This window comes from Neovison vison, chromosome 5 (genome assembly GCF_020171115.1).
Source record: "Neovison vison isolate M4711 chromosome 5, ASM_NN_V1, whole genome shotgun sequence".
Taxonomy (NCBI): Eukaryota; Metazoa; Chordata; class Mammalia; order Carnivora; family Mustelidae; genus Neogale; species Neogale vison.
The window spans coordinates 21,570,373-21,585,814 of NC_058095.1; the positions used below are offsets into that span (position 1 = coordinate 21,570,373).

The 15,442-nt window shown below is 40.3% G+C and overlaps 2 protein-coding genes and 1 long non-coding RNA gene across 5 annotated transcripts in view; 2 read left to right on the plus strand and 1 right to left on the minus strand.

Annotated features, from left to right (window-relative positions):
• LOC122906275 overlaps positions 1-560 on the minus strand; it is a 19,651-nt gene extending 19,091 nt beyond the window's left edge. For all 3 annotated transcript variants that reach the window (XR_006384529.1, XR_006384528.1, XR_006384530.1), the window contains exon 1: positions 492-560. This is a non-coding gene — a long non-coding RNA (uncharacterized LOC122906275). The remainder of the gene's footprint in view (positions 1-491) is intronic.
• LOC122906273 (keratin, type I cytoskeletal 27) overlaps positions 1-3,290 on the plus strand; it is a 4,448-nt gene extending 1,158 nt beyond the window's left edge. The window contains exons 3-8 of the mRNA XM_044248017.1: positions 151-307; positions 558-719; positions 812-937; positions 2,337-2,554; positions 2,981-3,030; positions 3,148-3,290. Coding sequence (XP_044103952.1) covers positions 151-307; positions 558-719; positions 812-937; positions 2,337-2,554; positions 2,981-3,030; positions 3,148-3,290 — 856 coding nt within the window. The remainder of the gene's footprint in view (positions 1-150; positions 308-557; positions 720-811; positions 938-2,336; positions 2,555-2,980; positions 3,031-3,147) is intronic.
• Positions 3,291-9,054: 5,764 nt separating this feature from the next.
• On the plus strand, positions 9,055-14,948 carry KRT26 (keratin 26). Its single transcript, XM_044250431.1, has 8 exons — positions 9,055-9,483; positions 10,369-10,451; positions 10,847-11,003; positions 11,360-11,521; positions 11,607-11,732; positions 12,099-12,316; positions 14,142-14,209; positions 14,797-14,948. Exons 1-8 carry the CDS (start codon positions 9,055-9,057, stop codon positions 14,946-14,948), a joined length of 1,395 nt encoding a protein of 464 aa, XP_044106366.1.
• The last annotated feature ends 494 nt before the right edge of the window (positions 14,949-15,442 follow it).

Below are 15,442 nucleotides of genomic sequence, written 5' to 3' on the forward strand. Positions count from 1 at the left end.
GCTTCAAAGAAATGCTTATTGCATTATGGGCAGTCTAACTGAAGTTTTAAGTATATTTTAACAGTTTGACCTTGAATCATGGCTGACGTTTTATGATGACCTAAGAAGTGATGGGACTAAGGTGATAACAACTGTCAAATATCTTCTAAGGTTTGAAAATGAACAGGCCCTTCACCAGAGTGTTGATGCCGATGTCAGCGGTTTGCGCAGGGTCCTGGACGAGCTGACTCTGTGCAGAACCGACCTAGAGATCCAGCTGGAAACCCTGAGCGAGGAGCTGGCTTACCTCAAGAAGAATCATGAGGAGGTAGGTCTCTGTCTCCCCTGATTCCACAATCCGCCTTGCTCCCAAAATTTAAAAATGAATTTCAGATGACCAGTACAACAATGTCCGACATCAGTATTCCAGAAGGAACTCGTCACTTTCTCTGTGTGGCTGACTGTTTGAAATGCTTCTATCCACCCGCCTCCAAAGAAACAAAGTTTCTCACCTCATGCATCCTGTCGGTCTGGTTCCTTTGAAAATAGTCAGCTCCTAACCGGGTCAAATTTTTCAGGAAATGAAGGCGCTGCAGTGCGCGGCCGGAGGGAACGTGAACGTGGAGATGAACGCGGCACCCGGAGTGGACCTCACGGTCCTGCTGAACAACATGCGGGCCGAGTACGAAGCCCTGGCCGAGCAGAACCGCAGGGACGCGGAGGCCTGGTTCAACGAGAAGGTAGAACCCCGCCAGTGCACGCTTGCTGGGCCCTGGGCTCTGATGCAAGGCCGGCAGCACCCTAACCACTCCCTACCTCCCCAACCTTGCAGAGCGCCTCCCTGCAGCAGCAGATCTCCGACGACGCTGGTGCCACCACCTCTGCTCGGAATGAGCTGACCGAGATGAAACGTACTCTTCAAACCCTGGAGATCGAACTCCAGTCCCTCTTGGCAATGGTCAGTAAGCAGGACCAAAAAAAAAAAAGATTGATTTCAGAAGTGGGGAGTTAATGTAAAGAGCGTTTCTTCCACGTGATATTACTTATTTTCGTTTTTCTCCGTTAATTCGCGGGCTTGACATAATCCACATTTGCATTTTGAGCAGCAGAATCCTCTTGGCCTGAAAAGTAGACCTAGGTGCTCATAATTATGAAACATTGTAAATGAGCAAGAACAATTACTTTGAGGTACTCGAAAAAGAAAATAGTTTTTACCCTGAATCTTCTCTCCTAAGTCCAAAGATTTAAAAAAAAAAACAAAAAAAAACAAAAAACACCTCAGTGGAGTGCAAAAATGCTTTGGCATCTCTCCTATCTTCATCTGGCATTCCTTTGGGCCACTTAATTAAGAACACTTACAAGTTCCTTTTTAAGTGGCATAAACAAGCAGCAATGTAGAGGCATTAATGTTGCCTATAAAGCTAAACACCCTTGATAATAATAGGAACCTTTTCATTAAGGGTTTGCCCAGCACTTTCTCCCACTTGAGTCCACAATAACCCTGGGGCTTGGGCAGGGCAGACTTTATAATTCCTGTCATTATTTCCAAAAGAACTATCTGAGATTCAAAGAAGTTAAGCAGTTTTCCCAGAGTCCTACAGTTGAATACAAAGGAATCTGAGCTTCTCTCCAAATTCCTAACTCCCACGTATATACTTTTCCCACTATGGCTAGTAAACAAACCTTCAGAGTTTATCCACAAAAGAGGGTATGAATGTATATAAAATTAGGACTTGGCATAAAAATTCTTGCAGCTGAAAGAGGAAGACACTTATATTTTCATTCTGTCTAAAAGTACAGCAAGCATCCCTCTTTAGGAAAAACCTTTATAAACACTTTGGATTCACAAACGATTTTAAGCTTAGAAAGGTCTTTCTTTTCTTTGGGTCATTCTACTTCAGGAAAGTTTATCCAGTTCACCATGGGGTTGTTAATTATTAATAGAAGAGCTACAGTCTCCATGAGACAAGACTGTCACATCATTAGAAACAAAGTAGCAAATTGTAGGGGGACTTTTATTCCTGGGAAGTGTGGCCAGTTGTACCAGACTCAGTTGTACCAGAAGCAGAGGTGGGGCAGAGGGACCTTTAGACTGTGCCCTATGAAGAAACAAGTTTATCTTTGCTAACACTCCTGGACATATGAGTGACATCCACCACCAACTGTGTCATTTTCAAACAGAAAAACAGCATGACACCTAATAAAGGCAACAATTAATATTGAATAAGGGGGACTCTTTGGGGTAAATATGGTAAAAATTTGTAAGATAACTCTTTTAAATGTCTCTTAAGTGCTCTACCTTATTCTAAAACAACACTGTGATATTTTCTACTAAACTATGTCTTACTGATCCATAGAAACACTCCCTGGAGTGCTCCCTGTCCGAGACCGAAGGCAACTACTGTGCGCAGCTCTCCCAGATCCAAGCTCAGATCGGGGCCCTGGAGGAGCAGCTGCACCAGGTCAGAACCGAGACGGAGGGCCAGAAGCTGGAGTACGAGCAGCTCCTTGACATCAAGGTCCACCTGGAAAAGGAGATTGAGACCTACTGCCGCCTGATTGATGGAGAGGATGGGTAAATACAGCTTCTACTGAGAAAACACTTAATGCTTTATTTTAAGGTTATTAAAGATTTTTTGAAATCAAGTACAAAGTATGTATGACCCAAATCATGTATAACTAAACCCCTTCTAGTGTTATTTCAGAATCCAGATATCTCCTATCTTAAATCTTTGTTTTCCAGCTTCCCTGGCAAAATAGGGGTGAAATAGGGGTGCCTGGGTGGCTCAGTAGGTTAAAGTCTCTGCCTCCAACTCAGGTCATGATCTAAGGGTCCTGGGATCGAGCCCCACATCAGGCTCTCTGCTCAGTGGGGAACCTGCTTCCTCCTCTCTCTCTGCCTGCTCCTCTGCCTACTTGTGATCTCTGTCTGTCAAATAAATAAATAAATTTTTTTAAAAATAGAGTGAAATACTAATGCAAGACCTCTATATTTTTACAGCTCTTGTGTTAAATCAAAAGGCTACGGAGGACCAGGGAATCAGATAAAAGGTAAAAAAAAAAGCTGTGTTCAGCATTGAAAATGCATTTTTATAACTTTCAAATGATGAGTTAGTCATCTCCTCTTGGTCGATCTGATAAATTCTGATAACTCATGTGTCATTTTAGAGTCCTCTAAAACCACCATGGTTAAAACAATTGTTGAAGAAATAGATCCTCGTGGCAAAGTTCTCTCCTCCAGAGTTCACACTGTGGAAGAGAAATCCACCAAAGCCAACAACGTGAAGAGTGAACAGAGGGTGCCTTCCTGAACTCCAGAGGAAGAGCCCCTAAATTAAAATACCAAACTGAAGCTAGGTTCCTAAATAAAAGCTCCCTTACTTTTTTGCTTTTCTTCCAATGAATTAAGACAAGCTATTTGTCAGATGGTAATATTTCTTTGGCTTTCTCTATGGTGGCATGTCAATAAAAGTTCTTCCTGTTGCAAGTCATCTTTACTGGTTCTGGTCAATCTTGGCATTTTAAACATATCCGCAAGGGGAGCTGAATCTGATTTTTAGCTTCTTTTATTTAATTTGGTGGCCTTCACAAATTAGGAGTAAGTTTAACAGGTAAACTGGTTGGAGTCTTTTTCACTTCTCTGTAAAATTTTCAATCTTCCTCTTGCCTTCTATAAACACTGGTCAAGCACATTTGCTGAGTGCTGCAGTGAGAATAAGAGAGTCTGTAAAATCTAACCCCTGAATGCAACATGCTGATAGATATGGAAATAAGAAATTTAAGAACCAAAAACATCTTAAAAATAAAAAAATATATAAATGGTGATATTTGAAGGTAGAAGGGAAGAGAGAAAGATGGGGAACTAGATAGGGCAAGGGGGGAATTCTACAACGTTAGGCCACAAAACACATCTTAACAAACTGAAGAAGACTGAAATCACAAGGATCTTTTCTGGCTTCAATAGTATGAAACTAGAAACCAGTAAGTAACAGGAGGAAAATTGGAAAATTCAAAAATATAGAAATTAACTAACACACTTCTGAACAATGAATGGGTCAAAGAAGAAACCAAAGAAAAATTTTTTTAAAAAAATCTTGAGACAAATGAAAAGGAAAATATAATAAAACTTATGGGATGAAGCAAAAGCAGTACTAAGAGGGAACTACATAGTGATAATCATATATTAAGAAAGAAAAAAGCTCACAAATAATCTAACTTTACATATCAAGGAACTAGAAAAAGGGGAAATTAAGCCAAAAGTCAACAGAAGGAAACAATAAATATTAGAACAGAAATAAATGAAATAAAGACTAGAAAAGAAATATATAAGATCAACAAAACTGAGAATTGGGTTTTTTGAAAAGACAAAATTGACAAATCTTTAGCTAGACCAACCAGAGGGAGAGAGAAGGGACTCAAATAAAAATTATTTGTGAAAAAGGAGACATTAAAAGTGATGTCAGAAATAGAAAGGATTATAAGAGAATACTGAAACATTTATATGCCAACAAATTGGATAATCTAAAAGAAATAAATTCCAAGAAACATGCAACCTGCCAGAATAAATCATGAAAAACAGAAAATCTAAACAGATCAAAGATGAGTGAGGAGATTGAATCAGTAATCAAAAACACTTTCAACAAAGCAAAGCCTAGGACCAGGTGGTTTCACTGGTGAATTCTACTACTTACAGAAGAATTAATGCCAGCCCTTCTCACACTCTTCCAAAAAATAAGAGAAGAAACACTTCCAAACTCATTTTATAAGGCCAGCATTACTCATCTACCAAAGCCAGACAAAGATGCTACAAGACAGGTCAATTACAGGTCAATATCCCTAATAAATATAGATGGAAAAATCTTCAACAATACTGGAGCAAAACAAACTCAACAATACCTTAAAAGAATCATATACCATGACCAAATGCAATTTATCCCTGGGATGCAAGAATGATTCAACACATACAAATCAATAAATGTGATATACCACAGTAACAGAAGGATAAAAATCATATGGTCATCTCAATAGATACAGAAAAAGCACTTGACAAAATCTGACACCTTTTCAGGATAAATACGCCCAGCAAATTAGGTATAGAAGGGGGCACCTGGATGGCTCATTCAGTTAAGTGGCTGCCTTCAGCTCAGGTCATAACCCTGGGTACTAGGATTGAGCCCTGCATTGGGCTCCCTAGTCAGGGGAAAGCCTGCTTCTCCCTCTCCCTCTGCTTGCTGCTCTGCCTACTTGTGCTCTCTCTCCATCTCTCTAATAAATAAATAAAATCTTTACAAGAAAAAAAATTAGGTGTAGAAGAAATGTAACTCAACATAAAAGGCCATTTATGACAATACCACAGTTAATATCATACTCAGTGGTGAAAAACTGATAGCTTTTCCTCTATACCAGGAATAAGACAAGGACGTCCACTCACCACTTTTATTCAATACTGGAATTCCTAGCCAGAGCACTTAGGCAAGAAAAAGAAATAAAAGGCACCCAAATTGGAAGAGAAGAAGTAAAATTGTCTCTGTTTGCAGATAGCATGCTCTTATCTACAGAAAACCCTAAAAATTTCACCCAAAAACTGTTAGAGCTAATAAATAAATTCAGCAAAGTTGCAGGATACAAGATCAACATAAAAATCAGTTACATTTTTATACACTTAAAATAAGTTATCCAAAATGAAAATTAAGAAAATAATCCCATTTATAATAGCATGGAAAAGAATAAAATACTTAGGAATAAACTTAACTAAGGACATGACAGACTTGTACACTGAAAATTACGAAACAGTAACAAAAGAAATTAAAGCAAATACGAATAAATGGAAAGACATCCCATGTTCATGAATCAGAGGTTTAATAATGTTTAAAAGGCCACACTACCAAAGCAAGCTACAGATTTAATGCAATCCCTGTCAAAATACCAATGACATTTTTATCATAAATAGAAAAAACAATCCTAAAATTCATATAGATACAAAAAAGACCCTTAATAGCTAAAGCAACTTTGAGAAAGCATAAATGACACTTCCTGGTTTCAAAATACATTACAAAGCTACAGTAAATAAAACAGCATTAACTCAAGGAAACAGACTGAAAGTTGCTGGAGGGGAGATGAGTGAGGGCATGGGGTAACTGGGTGATGGGGATTAAGGTGGGCACTTGATGTAATGACCACTGAGTGTTATATGCCACTGATGAATTGCTAAATTCTACCCCTGAAACTAATAATCCTGTATAGGTTAACTAAATGGGATATATTTTTTCTAAAGATTTTATGTATTTATTTGACAGACAGAGATCACAAGTAGGCAGAGAGGCAGGCAGAGAGAGAGAGGAAGCAGACTCCCCGCTGAGCAGAGAGCCTGATGTGAGGCTCGATCCCAGGACCCTGGGATTATGACCTGAGCTGAAAGCAGAGGCTTTAACCCACTGAACCACCCCAATTAAATTGAATTTAAATAAAATTTTTTAAGAAGGTATTGAAGCATGTTTGAAACTAAACACAAAATTTATCAGGGGGAAATTAGCCTATTATTGTTAAAATAAGGTAATGTGATGAGTGTCTTTATCCTGAGGTGAGCAAACATTTAAACCACATAACTCACAGTTTAACTCGATTATTTCTGAGGACCTAGAATATGCATATTGTATAATGAATGTTCTAATACCTAATAGAGTTTCAAGAAAGGATAATGAGGGGCGCCTGGGTGGCTCAGTGGGTTGAGCTGCTGCCTTCGGCTCAGGTCATGATCTCAGGGTTCTGGGATCGAGTCCCGCATCGGGCTCTCTGCTCAGCAGGGAGCCTGCTTCCTCCTCTCTCTGCCTGCCTCTCTGCCTACTTGTGACCTCTCTCTGTCAAATAAATAAATAAAATCTTAAAAAAAAAAAAGAAAGGTTAATGATGTGTGGCTGAATATGTGTTTCTTACTATGAATAAAATAGCCACCCTCAAGGAAGAAATGTATGGATAGAGATATACAGATAGAATTCATTGTCTATCTCCCACTTCTGGAAAGAACTAAAGTATACCTAAACTTCTGTGGCAAGTATTAGCGTAGAGGAAATCTATGAGTAAGAAAAGTCAAGAGATCTGCCTTGATGAGTAAACAGATGACAGTGTTTTCGGAAGGAGCTGAGCATCACTCATTCCAGTCCTCCTTGGATATAAAAATGCTTTGTGATCTGTATTATCCCTTAGCCTCACAGCCAACTCATCCCCAAAATGGTTCTAATAATATATGCTTAACCTGTTCTCCAAAAGATTACAAGTTAATTAGTATTTATAAAATATCTGGAGATAAATAGATTATGTTAATAATACTTTGCAGCCTCATAATACCTTTTATCCAAGAGACTCAAGACTTATAAACTGTTACACTGACCCCATACTCTGTTTGTCTTGTTTCATTCATGGGAAGTTTGGACCAAAGATTAAAATTATGACCAGGTCACAACAAAATCAATAGCAAGCCTCTGAATACAAGCTACAACTCTTATCATACATTATTCTAAACCTGAATTAAGGTTTATATTAATTATCTTAAGATATTTCAGTAAAAAAAAAAATCCTGGCGTTCTGGGCCACCAAATATTACCTATCTTTTAGGAGCAGTAACGTTGAGTGTTTTCCAAAGTATGGGATACACACAGCATTGAAAAATCTCATTCAGAAAAAATTACCGTTTCAAATCATTCAGAAAAAATTACCGTTTCCAAACAATCTAAACCCATAATCAGTAACCAATCAATTTGTACCATTATAAGTCATAGAGACCTGACCCTGTCTGACATATTCACTCTATTATAATAATTTAAATAATTAACATTCACAAAATGTTTGTGCCCTTCAGACTGCTTTATAGTCATTAATTATTGAAACTGCTCAGCATTCAGTGTTATTATTTTCATTTGCCCAGCAGGGAAATGAAGCACAACCAAATGGGATAACTTCCCATGGGCATCAAGGAAAGAAAATGAAGAGGCTGGTTACCTGTTAACAACTAAGCTAGCATTTTGAGTACTGTAATTATTGGTTTTCTAGATAGAGATGAAAATACATGTCTCCTTTATATATCTTACTCCTTAATTATCAATAGTAAGTTCAGTTCTCAAATAATTCCTAATGCCATAAATACGTAAATTTAAACTAAACTTAAAAAAAAGAACAATATTTTTTAGGTAGAGAAATGAACAGTGTGGAGACTCAGAAGTTTGTTGAAAGGATATTTTGCTCCTGGACTGAATCAAGAAATCTCAATAGAAATAATTTTCTGTCCCTGACACATATTCATTAATTTTAGTTAAACTGATAAGCAAAATATTGCAGGACTTCTGTTACTTTCCGTTTTCAACTTAAGAAATCAATTTAAAAATCCCCACTACCAATAGATCACTGTATTTTTTTTAAGATTTTATTTATTCACTTGAGAGAGAGAGAGAGAGACCGAGAGCACAGTATGGGGAGAAGCAGAGGGAGGAGAAGCAGGCTCCCAGATGTGGAGCTCAATCCCAAGACCTGGAGATCATGACCTGAGCTGAAGGCAGACGCTTAACCATCTGAGCCACCCAGGCACCCCAACAGATCACTGTATTTTGAGTGTATCTGATATTAGTAAGAAAGGAAACACCAAGTAAAGCATGCATAATAGAAATACTCCATAAACATTTGCAGGACAAAAGCAGTGGACATTTCTCAAGTAAATTATTAATTCTTTATTGTTTTTTGGGTGAGGGGGATTGGACTCTCTTCCAGAAGTCAAAAAAAGATTCATGTTTACTCATATTTAATTTTGACCTTTGAAACTATGATTTATTATTACTCGACCAGGCACCTTTTCATAGACCAAGATACCTTTGGGGCACCTATCCACCTACGGACTGGACACTATTAAAAATCACTCAAGTGTGAAAAACAACAATTAGGGTGCAAGTAATATTTTATTACAGATGGAAAGTCAAGACTGAAACGACCTACTGAGTCCTATAAAAGGCCAACGGAGATCCGCTCTACGGACGGTGTGCTTTTGCTTTGCTCCTCACTGAGAAAGGGTGGCTCTGGGGTACTGTCGTCATGTCTTTTCAACTTTCTAGTGCATCCAGGCGGGTCTGCTCCCGAGCGGGCCCAGGGCGGCTGTCTGGTGGAGGTCCGGGCTTCGGGGCTGGAAATGTGTACCGTGGATCCGGAGCAGGAAGCAGCTTTTCTTGTACTCTTGGGAACATTTCTTCTGGAGGAGGTTTCTGTAACGGTGGTGGGGGTGTCTGTGCCGGTTTTCTTGGAAATGAACATGGCCTGCTTTCTGGGAACGAGAAGGTGACCATGCAGAACCTCAATGACCGCTTGGCATGCTACCTAGACCAGGTGCGAGCTCTGGAAGAGGCCAACGTGGACCTGGAGCAGAAAATCAAGGCCTGGTATGAGAAATACGGGCCCGGTTCTTGCCGGGGACTAGACCATGACTACACGAGATATTTCTCGGTCATTGAGGACCTTAAAAAACAGGTAAGAAATATGGATTTGCCTACTTTTACTATAGAATTTTGGGTGCATGTAACCTAAAAAAGACAAAATACAAAATGTGCTTAAAATTTTGACATGATGTAGAATTTGCTCACTCTCCATTCCCAGGGCTTAAAGCGTTGTCTGGCCCCCCCAACAAAAAAAAAAAATTGTGGGCATTAAAGGCAAATAGTTTTAAAACAGATATAATTGGCTTGCTGATCATGTATTTAGCTCATATATATTTTTTAAAGATTTTATTTATTTATTTGGCAGATAGCGATCACAAGTAGGCAGAGAAGCAGGCAGAGAGAGAGAGGAGAAGCAGGCTCCCCGTAGAGCAGAGAGCCTGATGCGGGGCTCGATCCCACGACCCTGGGATCATGGCCTGAGTCGAAGGTAGAGGCTTTAACCCACTGAGCCACCCAGGGGCCCCTAGCTCATACATTTTGATCAAGAATAATCAAAGTATCTGTGATTGTAAAAGCTTACACTTTGACTCAAGCTCTGGACATTTGCTGTCTGAAGAAAAAAAAAAAAAGTCCAGATTCTTTTCATGTAGAAAAAGTGATACTAAAGTAGATACTTGATGGGTTGAGAAGATAAGAATCCCACTGAAGCGCGCCTGGGTGGCTCAGTGGGTTAAGCTTCTGCCTTCGGCTCAGGTCATGATCTCAGGGTCCTGGGATCAAGCCCCACATCGGGCTCTCTGCTCAGCAGGGAGCCTGCTCCCCACCACCCCCTGCCTGCCTCTCTGCCTACTTGTGATCTCTCTCTCTGCAAATAAATTAATAAAATCTTAAAAGAAAAAAAAAAGAATCACACTGAAATCTGGACTCTCCCTTGACTTTCAGCACCTAAATATTTTGCACAATCTACCCTATTTAGATTATTTCTGCGACCACCTGTAACTCCAGCATTGCTCTACAAAATGACAATGCCAGACTGACTGCTGATGACTTCAGGCTCAAGTAGGTAAAAATAACGTAATTAACTATAATAAAGGTAGATACTGTGGTTGGAGTAAAAAAGGTCCTTTTGCTGTAGAAAGCAACATGTTTTTATGAAGTCAGACTAAATCACTGAAGAAATTAAATGTGCCCTTATAAAAAGAGCATCATAAATTTTAAACTACATTTTGATTCAACTATGAAGCACAATGGATGATGAAAATTCTGAAGGAACAACTCCTCCAAAATCATCGTCCTAAATCAGTAGGTATTCCAAAGGGTGTCCTCTCTTTGCCAAAGCATTAAGCTTTAGACGGCTGGACAGATATCCCATCTTTTCTTACCAGATGTCGGAGGAAGTTATGCTTTGCACCTGCCCACAGTCACAAGTCTCAAGCATTTTATTAATCTTTCAGGTATGAAAATGAACTTGCTCTCCACCAGAGCGTAGAGGCCGACATCAATGGTCTTCACAGGGTCATGGACGAGCTGACCCTTTGTACAGCCGACCTGGAGATACAGTTTGAAACACTCAGTGAGGAACTGGCATACCTCAAAAAAAATCACGAGGAGGTAAGGGACCCCGCAGTGTAGCTTCGGATAGTACCTGATTTCATTCCTCAGGCCCACTGTCCACTTCAGAGCAGAGTGGGAAGATCAGTCAAAACTCAGCCTTGGGGTGCCTGGGTGACTCAGGGTTAAGCTGCTGCCTTCGGCTCAGGTCATGATCCCAGAATCCTGGGATCAAGTCCCACATGGGGCTCCTTGCTTGGCAGGGAGCCTCCTCTCCGCCTCTGCCTGCTTGTGCGCGCTCTCTCATCCTCTCTCTCTCTCTCTCTCTCTCTCTCTGACAAATAAATAAATAAATAAAATATTTTAAAAATAACAACAACCTCAGCCTTGAGGGTTCATACTGATCCCTTTTCCAGGAAATGAAAGTCCTGCAGTGCGCGGCAGGAGGGGATGTGAACGTGGAGGTGAACGCAGCCCCCAGCGTGGACCTGACCGTCCTGTTGAACAACATGCGGGCCGAGTACGAGGACTTGGCCGAGCAGAACCGCAGGGACGTGGAGGCTTGGTTTAACGAGAAGGTACGTCTGCAGCAAATCCCACACCAAGGGCTTGGTCAGTAGACCACCGAGCCGGTCGCTAAACCTTCTGATGATTACACGGCAGAGTGCGTCGCTGCAGCAGCAGATTTCTGATGACGCAGGAGCGGCCACCACAGCCAGAAACGAGCTGACAGAGCTGAAACGCAGTCTGCAGACCTTGGAAATAGAACTCCAGTCCATCGTGGCCATGGTTCGTAGGAGTCACCACTGATTGGAATGCGTGTGTGTGTGTGTGTGTATAAGTAAATGCACATCTAATCTATGTAATACAACGGATTACATAGAACTGAAAGTATAAAATGTGGTAAATAAGAACGCTGTCCATAGACATTCCTTCTGACTCGCCAATCCCAATACTTAAAAATCAAACTTTTCTCAATGGAGACATCAATGATTGTTTTGTTTTGTTTTTAAAGAAACGTGGCTTACGTAGATTTTTCAACTGAAAAAAATTTAGAGCTTGTGCAAATGCTTCTTTCCACCTTGAGAATGTTTCGAACGCGAACATGCTGTTTTATCTGTTACTCATGCAAGCCTTGCTTTATTCTCCCTTCAGAAACATTCCTATGAATGCTCCTTGGCCGAGACGGAAGGCAATTACTGCCTCCAGCTCCAGCAAATCCAGGACCAGATTGGGGCAATGGAGGAAGAACTCCAACAGATCCGCACGGAAACAGAAGGCCAGAAGCTGGAGTATGAACAGCTTCTAGATCTCAAAATATTTTTAGAGAAAGAAATAGAAACGTACTGCAAATTAATAGATGGAGAAGAAAGGTAATTTTTTTTATTTTTTATTTTCAGCATAACAGTATTCCTTGTTTTTTGCACCACACCCAGTGCTCCATGCAATCGTGCCCTCTCTAATACCCACCACCTGGTACCCCAACCTCCCACTCCCCGCCCCTTCAAAACCCTCAGATTGTTTTTCAGAGCCATAGTCTCTCATGATTCACCTCCCCTTCCAATTTCCCTCAACTCCCTTCTCCTCTCTAACACCCCTTGTCCTCCATGCTATTTGTTATGCTCCACAAATAAGTGAAACCATATGATAATTGACTCTCTCTGCTTGACTTATTGCACTCAGCATAATCTCTTCCAGTCCCGTCCATGTTGCTACAAAAGTTGGGTATTCATCCTTTCTGATGGAGGCATAATTCTCCAAAAAAAATCATCTCCCATCAACTAGGTTTTCTCAGTAGCCACATGTACCAATATCCTATGCGAGAATTTCCTACTCTCAGGATCATATTCATCTGTGGTCTTGGGAATTTATTATTGTATCCATGTGAAATGAAAAAAGGCAGCCAAATCAAATGTCCAAGTATGTGAACTGTGTGTATCTATAATAACATAGAGGACACTTAAATACCAAATGTTAAATAATTCCCATACGCCAGGGGGAGAAATCACTTTCTGTGATTTAATGTTGAAGCGCGTGTCCTATACCAACACACTCTGTTTTGCTGGCACTTCACTAGTGACCACGCATGCACCCTGCATTGGGTGGGTGATGACATTTTCATCTGAAAGATGAACAATGGTGGTTTCCTTGGGGAAGTCACCATGGCTTGTTAGCCAAGAGCAACAGCCCTGGAACTGTAGCCCTGAGCACAGATCACACCACTAGGTGATTTCGAACGCATGGTTTAACCTCTTTAAATCCAGTTTTTCTGGTTGGTAAGATTGTGAGAACACCAAAACCACTGTTTACCTGGGACCATCGTGTGTCACTATGGAGGTGGAGTGCTCATGAGAGCGGCTTGCACGCAGAAGGTACTCAGTAATCGGTGGCGGTTACTAAATGCTTGCCGATGGTCACACCCTGAATCCACACCATCTCGTGCATCTTCCAAGGCTACTGTCGGCCCTCTACAACCTATTCTCATAGGAACTCAACTGTGATGTTCCCTCCTTTGAACAAAGTGCTTGTTACAGCCCTCATTAGTCCCTTCTTTGTACCTTTCATGCTGTGTTCCAGTTAAATTCTTTTTTTTTTTAAGATTGTATTTATTTATTTGACAGACAGAGATCACAAGCAGGCAGAACAGCAGGCAGAGAGAGAGAAAGGGGGAAGCAGGCTCCCTACTGAGGGGAGAGCCTGATGCCTGGCTTCCTCCCAGGATGCTGGGATCATGACCTGAGCTGAAGGCAGAGGCTTTAACCCACTGAGCCACCCACGTGCCCCATGTGTTCCAGCTAAATTCTAACATGCATATACTTTATTTTCAATGGCATAAACTGCTTGTATCATCCTTCTATATTTTCTACAGCACCTAGCTCAGCACCTTCTGCATGGTGGCACCCTGAACTTGTTCATTGGCCAGGTGATTGACTACAAGGTCAGAAACTGGAGTCCCCAGATAACAAGACAAAAGAGATGGTAGCTGGTCACAAGGGAATTTCTGATCCTAAACACTCATTTAATCTCTCCCTTCACCACATTGAGGTCACGAAAGGCTTACTTATATATCTCTTAAGCATAACAGGAATTTAATCTTGCAGAAACTAGAACTCTAAAACTTTTATTCCCAGCTCATAGTTATTCTGAGCTTCCGCATGAAAGGGAAAACAATGCAACAATTTACTCTTCTTTTCACAGAAAAGGCAAGCCCGTGTGTCCCAGATCCAAAGGACGTGGGCCCATACATTCTGAAAATCAAGTCCAAGGTACAGAAGGTTTTATGGCTTGGCATAAATCTTTTCAACTTGAGCAATTTATTAAATAAGTCACTTATTTGTAAACTAACTCAAATTGTTCTAAGGTTAATTCTAGCAATGAAGGAATCAGGCAGGGACCATGATGGCAGCTTCTTAATGTATGTTATACTCTTGTAGAATAGACATGGTCAAATTGTGAAATTTCTGAAATGGGGACTCAATCCCCAAACATTTTTCTTACCTAAAACTCGTTATTTTCCCAATTCCAGTGCTTTGGTGAAGGAGCTACTATATTTTAAGCCACCAAAATAGGGCAAGTTGGCATTTAAAAGAAGACAGCACTGCCTGTTCCAGGTCAATACTGCCTGGTACTTAGGTTGTCTTAATCTATGTTTTACTTATACCTTCAAACACCCATTGTTTTTAGAACAATGGTAAGTATAAAATAGTCCTGGGCCTTGTTAAGCATAGTCTTCAAACACAAGTTTTGTATCTCAGGTTATTGCAAACATTATTTCTTAGAAGCCTACCGTTATGACTAAGTACTGTCCAGCCTGTTAAGAATGACCACTAAATTTGCATTTATTTTATTTTAGACTCAAAAGAAGAAATTCTTGTCAAAACAGTGGTTGAGGAACTAGATCAACTTGGTAATGTCCTTTCACTGAGGGTCCATTCAGTTGAAGAAAAATCCTCGAAAATAAGCAACATTACAATGGAGCAACGAATACCTTCTAAAGCACCATAGTGAGAAAATAAGTTATTATTTAAAAAAGAAGAAGAAGAAGATTGCCTCTGCAAAATCCCTCTGGCCAAATAACCCAAGGAAATCATTCATGTCCACTCTTAAAAATGCAAGGGCAAGAATTTGTTTTCCTCTCTTCTCTTTCTCATGTTCTTTCCATGTAATCCTTCTCAGGAGTAGGAAAAATCTTGCCTGTCTGTTTTGTTTCTATTTCAGGGACTTTTTGGTCATTCATTAAAAGTTTTCTGTTGCAAATTATTTCTGATAAATCTGGTGCTTTTGAGCTTCTACAGTTGATCCCAATGTGACAGTACTAAGGAGAGCTCGTAAAATAAAATGCCTCACACAGTTACATTTACTTCAATTCATGATAAGTTGGAATGAGTACCAGACCTCATCTCTGGTCCCAAATCTGTCCGCAGTCAACCACGTAAATGACTAGATCTCCTTGGGTTTGGGTTTCTGTGGATGGAAAGAGTATCCCCATTGATCCCTAG

Coding starts and splice junctions, on each gene's coding strand:
- KRT26 (XM_044250431.1), top strand. CDS start 9,055: ATGTCTTTTCAACTTTCTAGTGCATCCAGGCGGGTCTGCTCCCGAGCG. Junction 11,522..11,606: donor AGGCTTGGTTTAACGAGAAG/GTACGTCTGCAG, acceptor ATTACACGGCAG/AGTGCGTCGCTGCAGCAGCA. Junction 12,317..14,141: donor TTAATAGATGGAGAAGAAAG/GTAATTTTTTTT, acceptor TTCTTTTCACAG/AAAAGGCAAGCCCGTGTGTC.